The sequence below is a fragment of the Anser cygnoides genome, chromosome 5, assembly GCF_040182565.1.
Source record: "Anser cygnoides isolate HZ-2024a breed goose chromosome 5, Taihu_goose_T2T_genome, whole genome shotgun sequence".
Classification (NCBI taxonomy): Eukaryota; Metazoa; Chordata; class Aves; order Anseriformes; family Anatidae; genus Anser; species Anser cygnoides.
Genome location: NC_089877.1, coordinates 60,250,990 through 60,272,963, shown reverse-complemented (window position 1 = coordinate 60,272,963; position 21,974 = coordinate 60,250,990). Strand labels below are relative to the sequence as shown.

Sequence of the window (21,974 nt, the reverse complement as noted above, 5' to 3'; positions counted from 1 at the left end):
TTCTGATATTTTTTGTCCACTTAAGAGGTAAGAGGCATCTACAGTCTCTGTGCTACACGTATTACTTTTAAAATTAGCTATAATTCATAATGACAGATGATGGCATACGTAGCACATTATGATAGAAAACTCTACAAAATCAGAATGTCAGACTTTAATACACAGAAGCTTTATCTGTACATAGAAATACTCACTTTCCTCACCCTTCCCTACCTCCTTCCTGTAGAAAATGAATTGCTGAACTTTTATGCTTTGTTTTTTTTCCTACAGACTTATTTTTTTGCTAAAACTCATTCTGAGCTTCACAGCAAGATTAAATGCTAACAATTTCTATGCTCATAGACAATAATTGTTGAAATGAGTCAGTTACAAAAGAAAACTAGTATAGTTCATAAATTCAGTTTTGTCATATTGTATATGTGTCCACAAAAAAAGAATGGCTTGAGGATAGTAGAAACGTCTTAACAGCCTGAATCAATTTTTCTTAGATCTACTGCAATGGATGAAGAACTAAATCCAAAGATGCTAGCTTTGCATAATGCTCAGAGAAAACGAAAAATGGAACATGATGGTTCACTTTTTCAGGCAGTTGGAATTGTGAGTTTTGTTTTACCATTTTAAAATATTCACTTTTAACCTTGCAATTTCTGAATCAAGGCTTCAGTGCAGACTCGTGAGTTTAGCTGTTGGTATGCAATGGCCTCTTGGGATCAGAGATGATTGTTAGGGCATGAAATTCCCTCGTATATGCAGATACTGTTTTTTAGTTCTCTTACTGTCAGTTGTTTCAGAAGTGCCCTCTGTACCCAAGCACATTTCTAGATTAGGTAGAAGATGCTCATTTGTGAACATATATGCAAGGAGGCATGCTTCGTCAGTAGAATATGCAGAAATGTAAGGCAAAATTGTCATTTATTCTGTCATTTGTTCCTGGTTTCAAACTCAGTTTTCATATTTGTGAGTTGTGGACAGTGTTCTTGCGCTTCTTCCTATCATTTCTCCATTGAGTCTGAGGTTGCTTTCTTTTTTTAATTTGGTCAGATAACAATACCATCTGATCTATAAGGGCATAGATAGAATTTTTACAATCTGGCAAACTTACATTACTACCACTTTCATTTCATGCACTGTCTCTCTAGTTTTAGTATGTGATAGCAAGTACCTCATCATAGTCTAAGCTATTCAAAAATAAACTTTTTAGGTATTCTTAGACTTCTGTCACTTAACTGGGGCTATTAAACTTGTTGCCTTCTGTAAGGGTATTTTATCTCTAAGATCTTTGACACTTACTGTCATTTCTTAGTATTTTGGAACCTTGGGCTTTGCGATGTACTGCACCTCTCCTCTTGCTTTCATTGCAAATTCCCACTTCTCTCAAGTTTTTAAGTGGTTAGATCTTAGTTCCTCTACTGCCTTGTTGCCTTTGAGATTTTCTTCCTCTAGTGATCCATCTCCTAGACGTAGTCATCCATCATGTCTTACAGTGCAGGGTTGTTTTTCCTCTGAATTATGAACTATTCCTGAGTTAGCATTCTGGTTTGGGAATGCGACAAGTCACTGTGTATTGCCTTACCATTGGCCTCTTCTGTGAGAGCTGAGAAAGCATTCATACTTCCATTTTTTCTATGAGCCTAGCAGACTTTATTAAAAAGCAAGCAACGTACTGATGCCATTGTCCTTATTTGTTAAATGCTTTGCAATTTTCATGCATGTTGTTCTGTTGCTACCAGTAGCTCTTCAAGAATTCACAGCTCTGCTAAAAATTTTATTGCTTCTCATTGCCTTTTTCTCATGCAGTGGTGCTATGGCTGTGATACAGTGTTGCTGATAAATATTTTAAAATAGCAGAACACAAGCAGTTTTATATTGGCTACTATAATGGACATACACTATTGTATTTAGTGCCTTTTTAATGCTTATAGGTTCAAATTTCATCCTCTGCTAAACCCTTTTCTTTTTCCTGTATGTGACAAAACTGTTGTATTTTGAAGGTTTCTGCACAGTCAGAAGCTGATTTTTTTTTTTCCATGTAGCTGGGTCTTACTGACATTACTACAATCAAGTACTTTTGTCATCTGGCTTCTTTCTCCAGAATGGTTTTGAGTTTATGAACTAGGCCTTACACACGCATAGAACAAAAATTACGTTAAATCCAGGCTTGTATTACATGATGAACTGGGATTGTGCAAAAACTTGCCATGACTTCCAGGAATGAAAATAAGCAAAGACAATACTACTTCAGTTTGTTTTTAGAAAACAGGAGAACTAGACAAGGGCAAAATGTGTTATAATAAGATTATGAAATAATGATCCAAATCATTAAAGGGGAAAAATGTGAGTTGCATCTGTCTTGATATGGAGGGCTGTATTGCATTCACAGTTTAAAAAAATAAACCAGGAACAATGTAGGTGACTTACCTTACTATGAAATGCAGCTTCTGAGTTGTTTAACTTCTATTATACAACTGTCTTTTTGACTTGCATGTGTGTTTTATAACCTGAAATCATGTCCTTTACTATTTTGAATGTTCAGGATAACGGCAGCATTCTGAAATACTTTTTCTTCTTTTGCAAGTCACTACTACTAACAAGACACGGCTTTGCTGATTCAGCCACTGTTGCTAGCAAACTTGTTACTAAAATGGGCTTCTCCTTCCATCCCATCTTCTGTTTCAGTGGTGGCTTTTTCTTTCTTGTGCTAGTTATATGGAGCTCTTAAAACCTTTCTGATCTCCACACCTGGTATGCTGCTGCCAAAAGACTTATGTTAAGGTGCTGTATCTGCAATAGAAAGGCTTGGGACTGCATTCCCCTCAAAACTTGGATCAGATGGGTTGGTGGCAATAACTGGAGTGCAAGCAGAATTTACATCTTAAATTTAGATAAAATCAACCAACCACGGTTCCTGAATCTCCTGTCCACGCTGTTAATTCCAGTGCAGAAAACCATTAGCAACTTCAGTGAAAACCTGATGCTTACTCACCCAAGAGCAGTGGTAATTAAATGGGTGTGGGTGTGTGTACAGGTCCATGCTAATAGCGAGCATGGTAGCTGGCGATAACCAGGATTTAGTAATTGTTTTGTGTAAGGGAGATCTTGAAATCTGATCCTGTTTTCTTCTAAATAATCTTCAAGGCCAGCGTACTTTGGAAACACATTTTCCCTAAGTTCTGAATGAAGTCCCCTTTAAATTGTAATAATGCCTACATTGGTAATCAGTGGCAGGAACTGCTGGTTTGGAAAAGGGATGTGGAAGGCTAGAAGGATACAGTATCCAATAAAGAAGTTTTGTTTTACTTCTTTCTAGGGGTCTTTATTCCAGCAGACAGGTGACCGTGGAGGAAATGCAGCGCTTGCTTGGAAACGTGTAAAGGCATGCAAAACAACTGGTCATAACGGAGTGGAGCAGAAGACAATCATTCTACTATCAACTGGTTAGTATCTTTTTTAAAATATGTAGAGGATGGGGGGGCTGCGTGGAAGAGAACAGTGACAAAAACATTACCAAACTTGTCTCGTTTATGAACAGTTTTGGAGGAAAGTGAATAAAGCGCACTTTTTTCCTTCCCCTTCCTCTGTAGACATAGCAAGTAAACTTCTAGGGCAGTCGATGGATGAAAGTGGACTACCCCAACTCACAAGTTATGATTGTGAAGTAAATGCTCCCATACAAGGCAACAGAAACCTGCTACAGGGGGAAGAACTGCTCAGAGCTCTGGATCAAGTTAACTGAGCTTTCACAATACTTGTTCCTTTTTTGGACACTGGTGAATCATCACCTAAAGCAGTCTATTTATATTTTCTATATCTGATTTTAGAAGCCTGGCTACAGTACTGCACTAATTCAGTTAGTTCAGTTTTGATCCCCTTTCTACTTATTTTGACAGTCTTTTTAATACGTTCTTTATGTAACAGTAACTCAAACTATAGTGCATTTTTATAATTCTTTGGTACATACACTTTTAAGTCCATTACATTTAAAACACACTTGCAATAGCAGCTTAGAAATATGCACCTGATTTTAAAAAATATATTTATTTTTGGCTGGGGAGTTGGTCACCAAAATTTATCATTAGTAAAATGTCAACACAGGAACAACTGGCAATACTTCCATCCTGCTCTTCATAGGTAGCTGGAAGACTTGTGCTCTCTTACTGTTTATGTTCAAGTGAGGTTTTTTTATTTTAATAATTTTTATAAGAAACAACAATGCTTTGCAGCAGTGCATTGTAGCCACAATCGCACAATATATTTTCTTAAAAAATACCAGCAGTTCCTCATGCAATATATTCTGTGTTTATAAAAACTAGTTTTTAAGAAGAATCTTTTGTTTGCCTATGAAATCATGTTTAAACCTGGATTATGTCATTATTTTAGTCATGTTGTAATATAAATCGTTCTTAAATGCTGTCTTATGCTTTTGACTTAAATGAGTGTGGTTAGTCAAAGGGAAAGGTTTTTATCTGGGAAGGGCTAGCAGCATTTTATTTGGGTACATTCTCAATTTAGAGAGAGAGTTTGATGTTCTTAAAGTAGTCACTTTGCCAGCTTAAAAAAAAAAAAATTCCCTGCCTGTAGTTGTTGAAGTTAATGCTAATATTGTGTATGATCTTAAATCTAAATGTTCAGCTTACCCTGTGTGGTATAGGTGATATTTCAAGCAGATTGTAAAACATCTTGCATTGTTAGCGGAGTTTTATCTAGTACATCATTGAGTTGCTCAATATTTTGATGTTTTGGTTTCACGCACCTTGTTGCTATTAACATCCATATGTTTTCATGTAGATTTCAGTAACTTGAATATATTTAGAAGCCTTTTTATTTAGAAATATATAGTTGTCACAAACATCTTATTTTCCTATATGTACTGTACAAAACCTTCATTCACTCATTCTTTTGCTCCTTGTGGTTGGATCTAACACTAACTGTATTGTTTTCTTACATCAATAAACTATATGTGGACCAGGCCCCCTTGGGGAGTGTGTTATCTGAGAAAAATGAGATAATTTATATTTTTGTTAGTGGTTATCGTTCATCCGTGTTCCCTTTTTAACTTAGAGTTCATTGGAAATCACTGCTTCCTTGCTTCGATCATAACATCTCCAACTTAATTATTTGAGCCTATTCAGTACTAAAGTCTCCTAGACAGTGTTGTACTACTGCTGGCCAAAGACGTTAAATTTTTTAATGTTATCACACCAGTTAGCAAACTTGAAAGTGCAAAGACGGCATGTGTGTTATTTCAGAGTGGAAAGATTCTTCCTCGTGAACAGTTTAAAGGCTTGTCTCTGGAAGCATTATCAAGGTAACACTGGAAAGCAGGAAATGTAAAATTCACAAGAGTGATCAACTGAAGATGATTTGTTTTAAATTGCAAAACTGCATGATGAAAAATGAAGCTGGTACTCTATGATAAAGAAAGGTTGTTCTAGTTTCTTGTGCTGTTGACTCGGTAACTTTGACTAGGTGACTTATTTCACTGTCATAAAACATGATACTACTGATACAACCTTGTAATGTGTAAATAGGGTCAAGATATTCTGTACATTCATACATACGTAACTATTTTAAGAAGCATATCTCAATGTAAGAAATCAAAATGTGGAGTGTCACAAAATTTGTTTTTTTTTTTGGAAACTGGTTTCACTGAACTCATCTAGAGTATTCTGAAATCGATATAACTGTGCATAAGCTTAACCTGTCTTTTAAAATCACTTACAGTTTCACTGAAGCAAAAACTTTTCAAACTGACACAGCTGTGCTAATGAAACTACATGGAGACTACTAGCTACTGACTTAGAGGAAGGTAAAGCACTGGTAGCAGAATATGGTTGCATACTTCTTAGTTTGAGTAGAAGTTGCATAGAGAGGAAAGCATGTAGGTACACTAAGCTAGAGCTCAAGATCTGTGCAGAGAGAACAATTTGAATATACGCACCTAATATTCAGTATTAAAGATTTGTAATAAAGCTTTTGTACGCAAAGCTTACAAAGCTCTTTGGATAAAAGCAGTAGGACTACTGCGTGTGTGCTGCCTGAGGCCTCGAGGACATCACGCTTCCCCTAGCATTGCTTTCTCTAGCAGCAGTAGAAGTTGTAATAGCAAAGTTAGGCAGCAGCTGGCAGGGGCAACCCCTATCCTTAGCTCTGCGTGGACTGGCAGGATGTGAGATAGTCTTGTAGACGTGAGAAGTACAAGTGGGTTCTCCTTTTCCTACTTCTCTGGCAAGCTTTGACCCATCTCTTCATCTCCCCCTAGAAATGTTATGTTGTCCTATTTGAAGTAGTTCTGTTACTTACTCCTTATTTTGGAGTTCTTCTTTAATGTACTTAAAGAGGGTAGCGAGTTATCGGAGAGAAAAATCCATATTACAAGGAGGAAGAAAATTTGAGTTACACTCATGATCTACGGTTATGAGCCAGCAGGAATCATCTCTATTCTTAATGACAGCAGCCAGGGACTTAAATGAGCACCGTCTCATCTAATAATCTTCCCCACTCAAACATTTCCTGTTATACATACAACTGAGGCATAGCATTTTGTTTACGGTGCTTTGCAAAAGTGAGTGAAATAGGTAATCCTAGGAGTAACTGAAGTGTAGTACCCATAGTGGTTTGCACTTTGGAGGATTAAAAAGAAAAAGCCTCAACCTGAAAACTAGCTTGTAAAGTTACACATAGATGTAACAAATGTTCCCCTTCTTCCCCTAACTCCCCCATTCATTATTAGGGCTTCCCCTGTGGAAGCTCTAGCTTCCAGGATACGGCTAAATTAATTCTATGACTAAGAATGATGTGCTGTAGTTACTGAGAACAGTTATTCAGCTCATAGAAATGCTGAAGAAAGCATGGAAAAGTAACAGTAACTGCTCTGGCCTAGTCTGAGCTTTGCTATAAAAACTGCTGCAAGTTTACAAAATCAGGAAGTAGACTTTTTAGCTGCTTTATTTTTTTTCCTTAGCATCAGACTATATAGTCTTAAATTCTACCCCTTCTTTGGAGGAAGAATACATTTCTTTCTAGAGGTTTTCTTAGCAATTTTGAGTAAGTTCTTTGCTGACTTGCTGCTTAGAGCACTTATTCTTCACCAGTAATAAAGACGAAACTGCAGCTGGATGTAGTATTTGCTTTTGCATATGAAACACGGTAAATTATCATTTCCCCATAAGCTGAGCGTAACAAAGGTAGCTTTCAGTAGGTTATTGTGACTGCAGCAGTAGTCACACCACGCCTCCCTCATGGCATATCAATTATTTCTTGCATATGGATTCTAACTGATGTCTTTATCAAGGACACTGATGGCTTTGTTAAAAGCTCTAAAGGCCTTTTTTTGACCAGAACTTACGATGATGACATTCAGTCCTTTACCTGAAAGTAGTCATACTCAACTACAGCTGTAGCTCCCAAGAAGTCACTATTACACGTGAGCTGCTGGACAGCAGATGTTATACTCTGTAAGGGTAGCCTGGAGTCCAAAGTGCACACTTTTAACCACACCTTTCACCCATGTAGTAAGATAGCTTGGACTGTATATTGATCTTGGAAAACGAAATTAAAGCAATTTACTACTATCAGTTTCCATTTCTGTGTACGCACAAACTCCCTCACAGTACTTATGAATTGCTTTAAAGTCACACTGAGGCAAGAAAGAACAAATAAAACTTTACATGCTTGCAATGAGCTAAAGCTATAGGAATCAAATATCTGATTATTACAGGTTAAACCAGTGCATATTGAATAGCATTTTAAAATTATTTAATTAAATAGTTTTTTTAAACAGCTAAACAAGGGTAGCTGAAGGCAGAAACGTGGGCTGCTCACTACAATCTGCTGTCAAGCTTTGTCCCTTGTCACAGTGCTGAATGACTCATTTCCTTTGACGACCCTGGGAGCCAGGAGCACCCTGGTGCTGTGCAGCAGGCACCAGAGGCTACGCCTGAGGTCAGTTGTCTATTCCCCCCCATCCCCTTTGATTAGCTGCTACTGAACAGCGCACACATCTCACCCAGATGGCACTGCACTCATGCAGTTTATTCAAACTGCAATTACCCAGCATGAAAACAAACATTTCACAGGCCAGGAGTACTCCGTAGGAAGGCCAGTATTTTCATAGGAACTCAAGAGTTGAGTATCCAGCTTTCATTAAAGTACTGTTAGTGATCAGACACTTGACTCCCTGGAAAGCTCCAGTCTGGAGAATTGTGATTTTGATCCAAATTCTAAAAATGCATTGTCGTTTTTCCTTCTGCTTCCCTGCTTACCTTGAGTAAGGCTTGCCAAGTTACCAAAAGGTTAAGAGTTTGCTACTGGATTTATACAGTATGGTAGATTTTGTGAATAATTGCAGTATTCTCTCATGAAAAAGTGGTATATTTTAATGAAATTCTTTTCTGGAACCAAGTACAACCTATTGCAATTGATATTTCTCTTGAAACATTTTGACATACTTGTGATTGTATTTCTTTTTGATTGTGTAACAGTATAAAATTCAATAAAAAGAGAGGGTTTGTTTCTAATGTGTGACATCTGTGATTTCTGTTCATCAGTTATTCCTGTTCTAAAAGACAGAGATGGCAAACACAATTTAAAAAGAATTAAACACTGTGCAGCCCAACTAGAACTCCGTGCACGTTTGGAGGCGTGACGGGCCTGCTACTGAAGTCAACAAACTTCAACACTAAGCATACATGTGGTCTGTTTTCCAATGGTATTTATAAATTGTCTTGCCCTTACAGCCAAATCCCGTTTACTTTGGTCACAGTGGTTATCCCACCTAAATTACGTAGACTACATCCGTGAACAGAAGAGGCTAGGCGTACAATTCAACAAGTCAGACACCAGGGATTGTATAGGCTCTCAGGGGGGAAGCTACAGATGCAAAGCCAGAAGGATGGAAATTTTAAAGGAAACCTCTGGGTAAACAAGTCAAGAGCACCCTCAGTAACAAAAGAAAAAACTTTAAATCCAAGAGGATTTTTCCAGGTGATTTCAGTTGCTCTCACCTCATGCAAATAAATTTGACAAGATCTTGGGATTCTTACTGTCTCATTAAATGAATACTATTTCCTAGTGCACAAATTCAAGATCTATTGTCACATTTTTGCTTTGCTGGGAAGAAGTGTGCACGCCTTCTGTTTTCAGAGCTGCTGTCACAGTAGAGTATGATCCCCTTATTTATTAGAATTGATGGGTTTGCACACGTAGAAGCTTGAATACGCTATTTAATAAAACATATCCATGATTCATTTTCATGAAAATCCATGAAAACATGATCTATGTTCATGTTTTCAATTTGCAAATACGATCTAAATCACATAAGGCTTTCAAAAATAAATGAGTTCTCTTGTACTGTGTGCAACTGAAGAAACCCGTTATTTATAGCCATATCTACGCAGGATAAATGGCTTCTTAGCTTGCCGCTTATAAGCTAGGAATTAATAGGACAAACAGGACTTCATCCCTTCATTTAGGAGTTAAATACGAATATGAAGAGGATACGGTAACCAGCACACTGTTAACAGACTGCCTTCCAAGGAACAATTAAAACACTCAGCATCTGAAGGAAATGAATGAAAACACAGACCAGAGAGTTAAGAAAACTAAGTGGACGATTAATTAACCTAAAAAATTAACGCTGTATTTCATTGCAAATGGCACAGAAAGGGAATTCTGCAAGAACTTGTTGCCTTTTTTCTCCTCTGCATTTTCATTCTTTACACTGTAGCCAAATTTTCTGCAAGACTTAATCACGCACTAACACGCACGCACAACAGCCTCATCCTCGCTACATCTCACGTCCTCTTAGGGTACGAAATTGTCACGATGTGCAGCCCCACCTGCCTTAGAATTAAAAAAAATAACCCACCTAGTGCTTCTTGAAACAGCGCCTCTGAGAAATCCCAACACTCGCTGCACTTTTAAATTCAAGCCTCCGAAAACACACTTGAGCCTTACTGACTGTCACTCCAGCACCAAGCTCTCTTCCTTTTAAATGAAGTTACTGCTGAAACTGATGAAGAGCTGGGCTTGGCCTCGAAGGAATGAAGTCACTCCACGATGTGTCAATAAGACGAAAAATGTCTTTTCAGAAAACAAACAACCAAAACCCCACCAGGTGTAGCTCTGCCCCGGCAGCTGCTGAAACGTGCCCAGACCACATGCAACAGCTCTGCTGAAGCTTCCCTGCCCCTAACCGATGAAAGCAGCGATCAGTGGCACTTAACAACAGCTTTTTGGAACCTTTTTGGAAATACAGTTCATACAGAAAGGTGTTTTTGCACCCCAAGCGCTGTGGAGGTTATAACGCAGCGGTTGACAGTGCCCAGCCTCAAAGAGCAGCCTCGGGAGGGGTTAGCTGATGCTAACGGCGTACCGGTTTGGGGAACGCCGCAGCGGCAGAGCCAGAACTTAACATTAATTCCGCAGTTCAGCATTAGGAAAGCAAACGCGTGAATCCATCCCCCTGCCCACGACGAGGAACTCCCGCAGGTTTAAGCAGCCCCCCCGTCGGAGGCGCACCCCTCGCTCCCTTCCCAGTCACCCCCTTTCCCCCCGCCGGGTCTCCCCGGCCCCCCAGCACCGCTCGGGACCCCCTTCCCTCAACCCATCCCCGGCAGGGTGGACCCGGGGGGCTCCCCTCACCACCCACCTGGGCTCCGGCGGGGCGCAGGGGGCTCCCTCGGCTGCCTCTGCGGCTGAGGGGCGGGAGAGCCGCCGGCGCCCGCTCGCCGAAGCCGCGCCCAGGCACCCTACGTGCGGCTCGGCAGCCGCCCGGCCCTGCCGCCTACGTGTGGCCGTGCATGCGGGGCACGGCTCGGTTCGCCCCGGCTCCCTTCAGCCCCCTCCCCCCTTCCCGGCGGCGGAGCCCCGGCGGCGGGGCAGGGCGCATGAGCGGCCGCCCTGAGGGGGCCGGCCGAGCGTGCGCGAAATGGCGGCCGCGGCGGCCAGCTCGGTGCCCGGGCTGCAGGCGGACTGCGAGGAGCTGCTCGGAGCCTTCCAGGAGGCGGACACCATCCGCTTCGAGCGCTTCGTCGAGCTGTGGAGGGAGCGCCGCTTCCACGCCATCTTCTAGTGAGTGGGAGGTGGGGGGAGCGGTCCCCTGTGCCCCCCGTCCCGCAGCCCCCCGGCGCCCAGCTCCCCCCCGGCTGGTGAGGGGGTGTTGGTGAGGCGCGGTTCCCTCAGGGAGGGCTCCCGGGAGAGGTTTGGCAGGAGTGCAGGTAAAGGACAACAACAACAAAAGGTTAATGAGTTGTTCCATCAAGTACTAGGCCGGTTTATTTTGTCTACTAATTACACACGGAGTTTGGACGCTGATGGTTGGAGCTATAGTAGTAGTATAGTAGTAGGATCCTGGTGCAATCCTTAAGAAATGGTATTAAAAAATACGGCTATGGGGTATTGCATTTTTCACTGTAGATCTCACTACAAGGGGTTACTATGTGAGACCTCAGGGCCTGGCCATCTTTCAACACTTCACAGAACTCGAGCCCTGTGGTAATATGTTTTAAAATACATGATGCTTGTTTCTGTGTTATGGACTTTGTAAAGCCTGTGCTTTTATAGTTACCTGCTGTTAACATAGTTCCTTTTTGTTTACTTTAGTGGTAGAATAAGAGCTCTGGAGAGGAATAAGCTCACGAAGAAGACGTTAGATCTGGCACAGCAGTACTTCTTGCCACCGTATGCGTTCCAGATTAGAGTTGGTGCTCTGTACCTTTTGTATGGGCTCTACAATACACAGCTATGCCAGCCAAAACAGAAGGTAATTGTTCTTGGGTTTCCTTCTCAGGAGGTACTAGACGGAAGATGTTTTGTATACCTCTGTATGTTCTGTCATCGGAAATGGGCAGGGTATTTCCTTTCACTTTCTTAAAGTAAAAATATTTAGAATCAAAAGGTCTTTTTGGAAAAGGTAACCTTTCAGACACCATTGGGTTTGAGAACTTAAGCGGTCGTGACTACAGTACTGTTTATACCTTCTAAATTGTAGCTGTGTTCTTAGAAATCTTGTTTGTAAGACTAAAGAAATGAAGAAGACTAGCTTTCAAAATGGGAACTGAGAATGTACTACTCATCAAATGCAGGGAGAAGTCCATTGCAGTCCCAGTCGTTCCTTAGAATTTCAAGAGAATGAAGGCAGGTTAAATTATTTCCAGTTCCTGTTAACTAGAAGTGGAATATGTGAAGAAGTGGAAGGTTTGAATACCTGAATGACGTGCCTGCTTGCTGCTTTTAGGGGAGGAGATCAGTATATAAAGGAGTTGGAAAATCAGTGCAAGGAGAAGCGGTTTATTTGGCAACTGTCACGTATGTTGTGTGCATATTAACAATCAAGTCCAAATTCTTTACATAGAAAACAGAAATCTAAGTGTCCTGCAGTGATGCCATTACATCTCATATCTTAACTTCAGAGAAGTCATTGCCTTTTACGGAGATGAATTTAGGCAAATTTAAAACAGCTGCTATATAACAAATGCTAGAGAGTCCAGGAATCATCAAGGAAGGTAGCTTAGGTAGAATAAAATTTAAGAGGACAGTGTAGATGGGAGAGGAGGAAAAGCAAGAAATGAGAGAGAGACTTTAATGAATGTTTGACTGGCAACAGATCATAGTACAAGTATTGTTTCCTAATTACCTAGTGAATTGGAGCCTTCTAGGAGTGCATTTTGTTTCAGACGCCTCAATATGAAGAATTAACTTTTTCAGATATCGTAGAGGACTTTTCTTCCATGTCACTATCATAGCCAGCAACTGCAGTAAGAATATTTAACACAACAGCACAATAAGCTTATCTGCAAAATTTGTTATAGTAGGATCCTTTCTGTAGTTCTGTGATCGTGTGACATGCTGCATCCAGACAGCCAGTTATTGTGCGTGTAATGTGGTCACAGCAGTCAGCTGAATTTGTGTTTGTTCATTGAAATACACATGTCAGTATACTAATAAACAACTGATTTGTTGTAGATCAGAATTGCATTCAAGGATTGGCCTGAAATCCTGAAATTTCAACAGGAGCTGATAGATTCCCAGCACTATGATGCGGCATACATCTTTAGGACACTGCGACTTGCCAGAGCATTCCATTTCACAGCAATGCCAAAGCTAGTGAGTTATTACATTAACGGCTTATCATTTTTAATAAAGTATCTTCACTTTCAGTCGCTGGCAGTTCAACAACACTAATTTATTTAGTTAAGCTTTCATGCTGTGTTGAGATGTACTATGTCTTGCTTTATATAACTAGGTATGTAATATATGTATAAATATGTATAAAGCTTAGAGGATGTTTGAATGTAGTGTGCTTCTTGCCTGAAAATATTTTTTTCCAGTATCTAATGTTCTCATTAGATTTGAGATGTCTCATGATTTGTGGAAATGGTGAACTCTTGAGTTTGGTTGCTGGATTAAATTCTTGACTAGGGAATAATTTTCAAAAAGTGCTGACTGAGCGCTTGACGATGAAGCTGCGTGCTATGTTGATGAGTTAATTTTATGCCTTTGAGCATCTCTTAATTGTTGGATATGCTGTAAGGATTTTCAAGAGGAGGTGCAGTTTAAGTTGACTGTTTAAGTTACAAAATGTTGTCTTCTGCTTTAGCTAAACTACAGAACTAAGAAGAAGATTCAGGAAAATGAATTTAAAGAAGAATTTAAGGACCCAAGTAACAGAGTTAGCAGCCTCATCACTAATGATTTGTTGGAGGTACAGTAACTTTAAACAATAGATTAACCACTGTTTGTGTTTTTCTCGTGTCCGAGAGCTGTCACTTTTCTAATTAGCTCAAGATTGTCCTTTATGAGTTGTCTTAGGGAATGCAGACCAAGGTAATAGTCTGTGTCAGCAATTTTTCTGAACGTTTTGGAAGAACTGTGGTACCTGTTGGTACCATATGATACCTGTACCATACACTCCAACGTTTTGTGGCTTTGCCTTAGTAAAATGTAAAAGGGGGAGGGAAAAAATGGTGAACTGTCACTTAGGCAAAGGAAAATGGAAAACGGTGGGTTGTGGGAAGCAGGTTTGTTTTGATATGTCTGCAGCTTTCAGCTGGAAGCTAGGTACTAGTAACAGAAAATGAATGATCTGCAAGATTATAGTGTTCTCAAACCTTTATTTCTCCTTTTAAAACATGTTTTTATTTAATAGGTAACAATTTTTTGTAAATAAATAATTCAAGCAGCGTATAGCTTACATTGCTCGTTATGACTCAATGGTAGGTCTTTGCTTACATAATTTTTCCAGTTGCTGCTAGCAAATATGTATCATCAGTAGGGTTGACTACAGTGCTACAAAATTCAGTAATCTGTGAAATGACAGTGTGAGTAGACTGTGAAATGCTTCCTCCAGAGAGAAAATAGACTACCATATCAGACTGAAATCTCAGTGGTACTGAGGATCAGCTCTCACAGAGACTTCTTTCTCAGTTTAAATAATGAAAGGTACTCTTTCTTCTATTGCTTAGTTGGTGGTCTGATGGGAAAGTGCTAGGTAACATTATTGCTAGGCTCCCTGAAAGTGAACTGATAGAAACAATCTCACACTTCTGCTACTGCAGTGGTCTCTAGAATAGTTTGTATAACCTTAGTTTTTGTTCAGTGAGAATTAGTATCAGTCTACTGCTGTAATCTTTTTCCTGAAAATCATCTCTTTTTTGTGTTTTAGGAGCTGATGAATATTCATGAGCACTATCAGAAAATGAAGTGTGTCATATCAGCTGACAAATCCCAGCCAGACAAGGCCCTGAGCTTGATAAAGGATGAATTTGTAGTTACTCTTAAAGACATAACTTTGGAACATCAGGAATGGCAGCAAAAAAGAATGGTAGGTAATACCAACCATTATGCTGTGGCAATTTAACAGATCATGTGAACGTGTAAGAACTGGCGTAGTGTCATTACCTGTGAACATACTCTGTAAATCTCAGAAGTAAGCAGAGGAACTGGAACACTGAAGGCACGGATTAAGTAAAACCCTAGGCAGAGTTACGGTGTGGTGGGAAGGACAATGGCTTCTATTGCCTCTATGATAATGTGAATGATTGCTTAAAGGTAAGCCCTGGAAGAAGTGGTTTGTGGATAGTATTAGAATGCCTCTGTGAAATAGCTCTGTAACAGTCTGCGGTCAAGGAAAGGCTGTAGTGTAATGTTGGTGGAAAAAATCAGCATATGCGGTTACTTAAATATTTGGATTGTTTTTCAAAATTCTTGAATTTTTTAACTGCTTTGTGAACGATTGACATTTAAAAATATTCTCTTATGTATTTTTTCAGAAGTTATTCCTAAATGCTAAAGAAGCTGATGAAGTGCTAAACAAAAAGGAAGAAGGAACTTCACTAGAATCAGAAGTAAGAAGAATGAACTTGTTTGCTACGTTGCACAGGCAAAATCTGTTAGTTCCTTAACTTCAGATCACAGTGGTCTGAAGTGGTGTATGTCAGGGCCCGTGTCAAAGTAAATTCCAAGAATAGCTAGTGAGGTTGGGATTTGGTTTTTTAAATTGCATTGTTTTCTGTTAAGCTTTGAGCATACCCTGCTGTGGTAGTTCTTGGATGCTTGTAATAAAAAGCTATGGCCTCTTTCAAGTAAGGAGGGGAAAGAGACATGTTTTCTTGGCCAAACTCCTTTATGATTCCTCCTAGAGTTTCAACTAAATGCAGTATCCACTTTTTATGCTACGTAATTCCCTTGTGTTGTTTTTACCTGCTTGCTTCAACCTTGAATTTGAGTAACATACGAAGTTTCAGATTTTATTTTTTCTTGCTGGGCTATGTAACTGAAAGCAACCGAAATTATGCTCTGCATTCTTAATGGAGTTTGAGCATTTTTTCATTAAGAAACAATTTGTCACCATTTATTGTAGAATTAGAGCCATAACGAAATATTGCTCAAATCTAACTTAATATTTTGTTTTAATATTGCTGTAATATGAAAACTTTTTCTGACTGATCTTTTTGTTTCTTTGCAGGGTTCCGAAAGAGCAAATGCGTTGGCTAGAATCAAATACAAGTCTTATTCTGCAGTTGTTGAGGTAGATACAAAATTTGACGTTAGGGATGTATTTGGTTTTAAATAGTAGTTTCAAGTACCAGTTCAACGTAAGCGATTTGTCAGAAAGGAAGGAGTTAAAATTGCACTATGTAATTCCACTTTTGCATGTTCTAGTTTCCGTATCTAACACAGTGGGAAAACCTAAAGCCCTCACTATTGTTAGATCTAGGGAAGCAATGCAATATGGTCTGTGCCTGGGGGATTTTCATGTCTGGGATATCTTTTATTGTCTGTACTCTGCTTTTTAATGATGGAATTTTATGTAAATGGAATTTAAAAATACTTGTGATTTTAATTGTTCAAATTCCACAAGGCTTAGGTGTTTGAAGCTGTGAAGTTGGTTATGAAAATGGAACTTAGGGTTTTAAAGTCACTTGGCAAACTTTTGAAACATTGTTTCAATAAGTACTACTTTTAAAACATTGCTGAATTGCCTTTTTATGGCAGACCTATATAAACATTACATAATACCGTGTTTATTTAAATCAGTTATGGGAGAGTGCATTATTAAATGAAAAAGAGCTCTGGAATCTACAATGAACAATCCAGACTTGTGAATATGCAGTGGTACTGTTTTCTGGGCACCTAAGAAAAATATGATAGTAAATAAGCTTTATGATGTAGCAGTTTTTGGAAATGTTCCCTTTGCTTACATGCAGTGGTGTGCAGTATAGCGTAGTTATATAGTGGTGTGTAGTATAGCATCTGTTGATGCCAACAGAAAGTGGTGTGAGCATAAATGATAGTTTCTTTACCTGAATTTTAAAAAATGGGCCCATTAAATCACAGAGTCGGTTCTAATGTTGTCGTGTTAAACTGAAAAACAGTAACTAGTGGGAGTCTTCCCTTCCTCCCTGCCCTTCTCCTCTGATACATGAGGAAGTTGATACTTTGGTCTGTGCTGACTCATTAAGTACTGATGATTTACAGCAACGTGTGGTTGTAGCCCTTTAACTTTTGTTTTTTTTTTATCATTTATGCATATGCTTACCTTCTAGGCCTCCAAATCCAGAAGACATCGTCAGGTAAAATTAGAATCCTCTGAATCAGGATCAGATTATAGGAAATCTCCAAGCCGAAGTAAAAAAAACAGTAGGAGACCACAGCCAGCACTGAGAAGAGGTTCTTTGGAATTCAAAGGTATTTTTCTGGAGAGACTGCAGAAGTTTTTCAATTGCTTTGCCAGCTAAGGCAGCTGGGTTAAACTTTTACTGTTTAGTGGACGTAGAAAATTAGGGAAAAGTTTTGTGATACCGCTTTCATTATTGAACCGTTCTGTCTGGTTTTGACAGTCTAGTCAGGTAGGAAGACATGAGGGCATGCTGTTTATAGTTAAACTGAAGTGTCATAAATAGTTCTGGGAATTTTTGCTGATCTTTGACATATATGAACTCTTCAGTGAGTGATTTATTTTACTATCATAGCATTTATGCCATCTGGATTTGTGCATTTTTTTTTCACTTTCTTTCCACATATTTGCGCATCCCTGCTTATGCATCTCTTTTCTTTTTTCCTTTTTTTTTTTGGTCTTCCAAGAGTTTATTTTGATCTTTGTGTCCTAGTTCTGAAAACGTGGTAAATGGCTTTTGTCTTCTGGAGGAAATCAGCTTTCTGATGTCTGACTTTTAAGCTGATAAAAGTTGCTCAGCCACTTAAGTCAATCACTTAACTTACTATTAAAGGTTACATAAATTTGAGCAACAAAGTTGTTTTGCATAAACTTTATTTTGAAGACAGTGATTTCATTTCAGAGTTCTAAAGACTGTTTTCTGATGTACTAAGAGCTTCTGAAAAAATTCAGCCCTCTTCAGAGGTGGGCACCGGGCAAATTTTCTTTAGAACAGTAGGCAACGTATTGGAGAGGGAATAAGGAGAGGATTTTTGAATAATCTCTGAACTGAGGTGGTGATTAATATGCTCTAAGCTTGTACTGTTAGTTACTTTTTATTGAGGATTTCTCTAGTGAGCTATATGAAGATACTTTGAAATGTCGGTATTTCTTCACAGCCTTTGACTGGGAAGTTGAGTTAGCAGCAAGAGAACAGTATTTTAACTGCTGGACCTGAGGTGCAGAAACACACACACACACCAAAAAAAACCTGACTTTTTTTCCTAAAAATATATCTGCAGGTGAGATGCAAGCAGAAAAGGAAACTGCTACTCAGCACATTGGGATGCCTATAATCACAGAAGAAGATAACTCAGGTGAAGAAGGTATGATGATTGAAATTCTTACAAGCTGGAGACTTATTTTAATAGCTTTCTACTATGCCATATTTTTTCTGAAACAGAACCTGGTATTTTGGACCGTGTTTTGCTTCCTTGCAAAAGCTAGGTTAGTCTTCAGCCTGTAAATTGTTGCCTGAAAGTTGAAGCTTTGCTCTGAGGGTTTGTTGTAAGCACACATGATGGCGAAATCCTGTGAATCAAGGGTTTTGTACGTAGAATTCATTATAGTGTGCTCAGTGTTAAAATTAGTCCAGTTAAAAAACGACTTACTCTCCGATAATGTAAATCTCCCTTGAAGAGTACTAATGTATAAGGAGAAGTGATTTTTGGTTATACCCCTACTTATTAAAGATACCTGTAATAGTAGCTCCAGGAACTTCTGTAACCTGCACTTAAAGATAGAGTAGCCCTTGCTGCCTTCATTGTCATGGAAGTGAGGGACGTAGAAGTTTCCCCTCTAGCGTTAATTTCAGCTGGGTAATTCTTCGAGGCTTAAGTTCCAGTGTACATACATGGTAATAGCTTCCTCCGCTATGTTAGAAGTGTTGGGGTAGGAATCTGGGAACTGAGGTAGAAGGATGGATGACGTTGCTATCACTTGTGTTGCTGAAAATAAAGTAAATTTTATTTGGAAGCATTGGTAAACCAGGTTTCTCAAAGCTGATGGTGGAGTTGCTGTACAGAAGCATCAAATGCATTTAGTGTATGCTGATATGTTAATCTCCAACTGCTCTGTGTCTGTTATCATTATCACTTGAGGGGAACATAAGTACCATGGAACAGACACTGTCCAAGGAAACTGCATCATCTTTTTCTTGAGATACCTCATTTAGTAGCGCTCTTCGAAGAGTCTAGGGTTCTGCTTTGGGGCCACAACTCATATACGGGCAGCCTCTCAGGGGGAGGAGCTAACCTCTTAGATACTAAGTTAACTTATTATCAAAAACTGTGTGTAACAGAAAGATATTTTCATATAAGAGAGAATAGTAAGTATCAAAACATGTTCATTGTGAGGCAGCACATTTGTATTCTCTCCTCTTAAAGAACATATTTGGTACTGAGATGATTACATCCTCTGATCACCTTAGTTAGCTGTAGACAATTTGAAATCATTCAACTTTTAGATGTTCAGGTTGAAGGCACAGTGGTGCGTTTAATGTTGTACTTGATTTTATTTACTTTTTTAAGTTGTTAATGTCCAAATGTTTTGACTTTAAACCAGGAGTTCTCCAGATAGCTTTGCCGGTAAACTTGAAGCGTTAAAACATACCAATAAGCAATTTTGTGCTTAATCTTGGGAGTATTGTGTGTCAAATTCACAATGAAATGTTAAGAGTTCACGAGGAACAGAAAGCTGTCAAGGTTGAATTAGTTTAAAAGTACAGTATTTTGTTAATTAGTGGAGTTGTATTTAATATTTTGAATGATATCATATGCCACAGAATCTAGCAAGACTTTTTTTCATATTTAAAGCCATGCAGAGAGGAATTAGGAGATCTCAAGAGCTCATCTAATTCATTTCCTTTTTCTGTGCAGAATTAATTCTACTTTAGTCATTCCCATGAGAGAAGATAGATTGAAAAGCTTGTCAGAAAAATCTTTTTATTTCCTTTCAGAATTCTCTCTCCCCAAGAGGAGAAGAAGATGTTAGAGGATCCACTTGGAGAAGCACTAATGAGAATTTTAATGACAAGTTGTAAATGTCAGACGTCATTCAAAGTGCTTGTTTGGATGCCTTTGGACGTACAGTAGGAAATGGCTGGGACCAGAACTACGGGTGACACTGGAATATCGGTAGTGACTGGTATACCTTAGAAGTCTCATGGTATAGCACCTGGTGAGTGATGCCTGTGGGAGATGAAGTTGCCGTGTGCTGTTTGAGAAGGGAAGAGCGAGAAGATGATTGCTTCTTGTATTTACTTTGTACAATGTGAGTAATTACTCGGAACTCATGTTGACTTGCAACATTTTTTTTAGCTGAGGCTGTTGGAAGAACAGCTCACAAAATACTTTCCCATATGAGAGATGTTTGGAATCTTTTGTCTGTGAACGTAATAATCTTACTGACTGTTTAAAATTAGTACAATAAATCATCTTTCACAGTTTATTTGCTATGTTTTATAGTGTGCAACTTCAGCAATATTTATCACTGATCCCACAGGTGTTGGAATTGAACTTGGTAAGTCTTTTATTGTACTCAGTCTCCAGCAGACCTGGTGTCGTTGTGTATTTGAATGAAGAAACACAACATGCATGTATTAATTTTGCAGATGTCACCGAGTTGTACAAGGGCATGACTAGAACTCAGAATGATCTTTATAAATTGGGGTGTGGATGTGGAAGAAATAGGTGTGGAAATAAACATGAAGCTTTGTATTAAGGACAGGTATGAAACAGGGAAACGATTGCTAGGCAACAGTACTGCAGAAAAAGCCAAAAGACTGAGAATCATAAGCTGTATGTGCGTATTTTCTGTAAACAACAAGCACTAGAATTTGTCATCATTCATCCCTGTAAGGCTATAGCCTTAAATAGTCCCCTATGACAACGACAATTCAAGAAGAACACGGATAATTATTCATTCTCCTTGGTATTTTTCTCTAGTTGAACAGAGCTGAAAAAAATAAGACCTGTCAGGAAAGGCCAACAGAATTGAGGTGTCCTTTTCTACAATAAGAAGTACAAAATAGAAATATGAAAGGTTTTCAATATAAAAGGGGCCTAAACTGAATGAATTAGTTCGGCAGGTTTCTCAAAGGCCAAAGGAATTAAAGTGCCTTTATCTAGAAAAAGCTGTGAAGTGTAAATATAAAGGGTCTGAATATAAAAGAGGCATGTATTAAATGCATTAGTTGGTAAGGAGGAATGGGCCTAAATGATGAACAGGATGGATACTGGAAAAACTAATAATTAAGCACTAGTGTTGCACTGGAAACTTTGTTTATGGGCAAAGAGGAAACACTTTTTAATAAAGCCAAGAATGTACTGTATAATAAGGTGAACAATTGAATATTCAGTTGAATAGCTAAAAACTTTACGGTTTAATCCAAAAGTCATTATTAGTCCAGATGTAGTCATTACAGAAAAAGAGTACGTCTATACAGGAAAAACAAAATCTCCATAGAAGTTATTTACAGTTAAATTTATCATATATACATTTAGTTTCTACTCCTTTTTCCTGGTGTGACATACTTGCTTCCATTTATCTTCTGGTGCTGTTTGTTATGTTTAGTCTGTTGATTTAAAAAAAAAAAAATCACAGATGTGTTTTTGTTAAAAAGACTCATCTGTAGTTATAAGTGTGGGCAGGTATCATATCTGTTAATTTTGAATGATTTGGTTTTATATGGGTTTTCTGACAATAATAGAGGCTGTGCTTTTCTGTTACTAGCAAAACTTATTCTGCCCCTAATTTTTAATGAGCAAATTCAAGAGGTGTAAAGAAACCTCCTAAGGAAAACATAACCAGACCTTTTTTGGTCAATACTGTCTGCTCATCGTAATGCTGTTAGGATCCTGTGGGCAATACTGCCTTTGTCCATTTAGTCAGCTCTGGCTGTGGATATGGAGGCTGACAGAGAAGCCTCTGGTATCCTGATGTTGCAGAGGATTAACAACAGTATTGGTGCAACAGAGGAACAATTTGAAAATGAGATACAGAGAACTTGAATCTCTTGGGAAACCCCAGGACTGTTAAA

General features: G+C 38.8%; 2 protein-coding genes across 4 annotated transcripts in view; both read left to right on the top strand.

The window, feature by feature from the left end:
* The window catches only part of HIF1A (hypoxia inducible factor 1 subunit alpha), a 29,688-nt gene extending 24,721 nt beyond the window's left edge, over positions 1-4,967 (top strand). For 2 of the 3 annotated variants that reach the window (XM_048066025.2, XM_013183014.3), the window contains exons 13-15: positions 489-597; positions 3,308-3,434; positions 3,582-4,967. In XM_048066025.2, coding sequence (XP_047921982.1) covers positions 489-597; positions 3,308-3,434; positions 3,582-3,733 — 388 coding nt within the window. In that variant the 3' untranslated portion in view covers positions 3,734-4,967. The remainder of the gene's footprint in view (positions 1-488; positions 598-3,307; positions 3,435-3,581) is intronic. The other variant, XR_007164083.2, reaches the window with a different exon arrangement.
* Positions 4,968-10,683: 5,716 nt separating this feature from the next.
* On the top strand, positions 10,684-20,381 carry SNAPC1 (small nuclear RNA activating complex polypeptide 1). The gene is made up of 10 exons (XM_013182974.3): positions 10,684-11,070; positions 11,602-11,761; positions 12,964-13,104; positions 13,598-13,702; positions 14,663-14,821; positions 15,270-15,344; positions 15,965-16,027; positions 17,046-17,187; positions 18,178-18,261; positions 19,893-20,381. The coding sequence occupies exons 1-10, from the start codon at positions 10,928-10,930 to the stop codon at positions 19,925-19,927; spliced, it is 1,107 nt and encodes a 368-aa protein (XP_013038428.3). The 5' UTR covers positions 10,684-10,927; the 3' UTR covers positions 19,928-20,381.
* Positions 20,382-21,974: the final 1,593 nt, after the last annotated feature.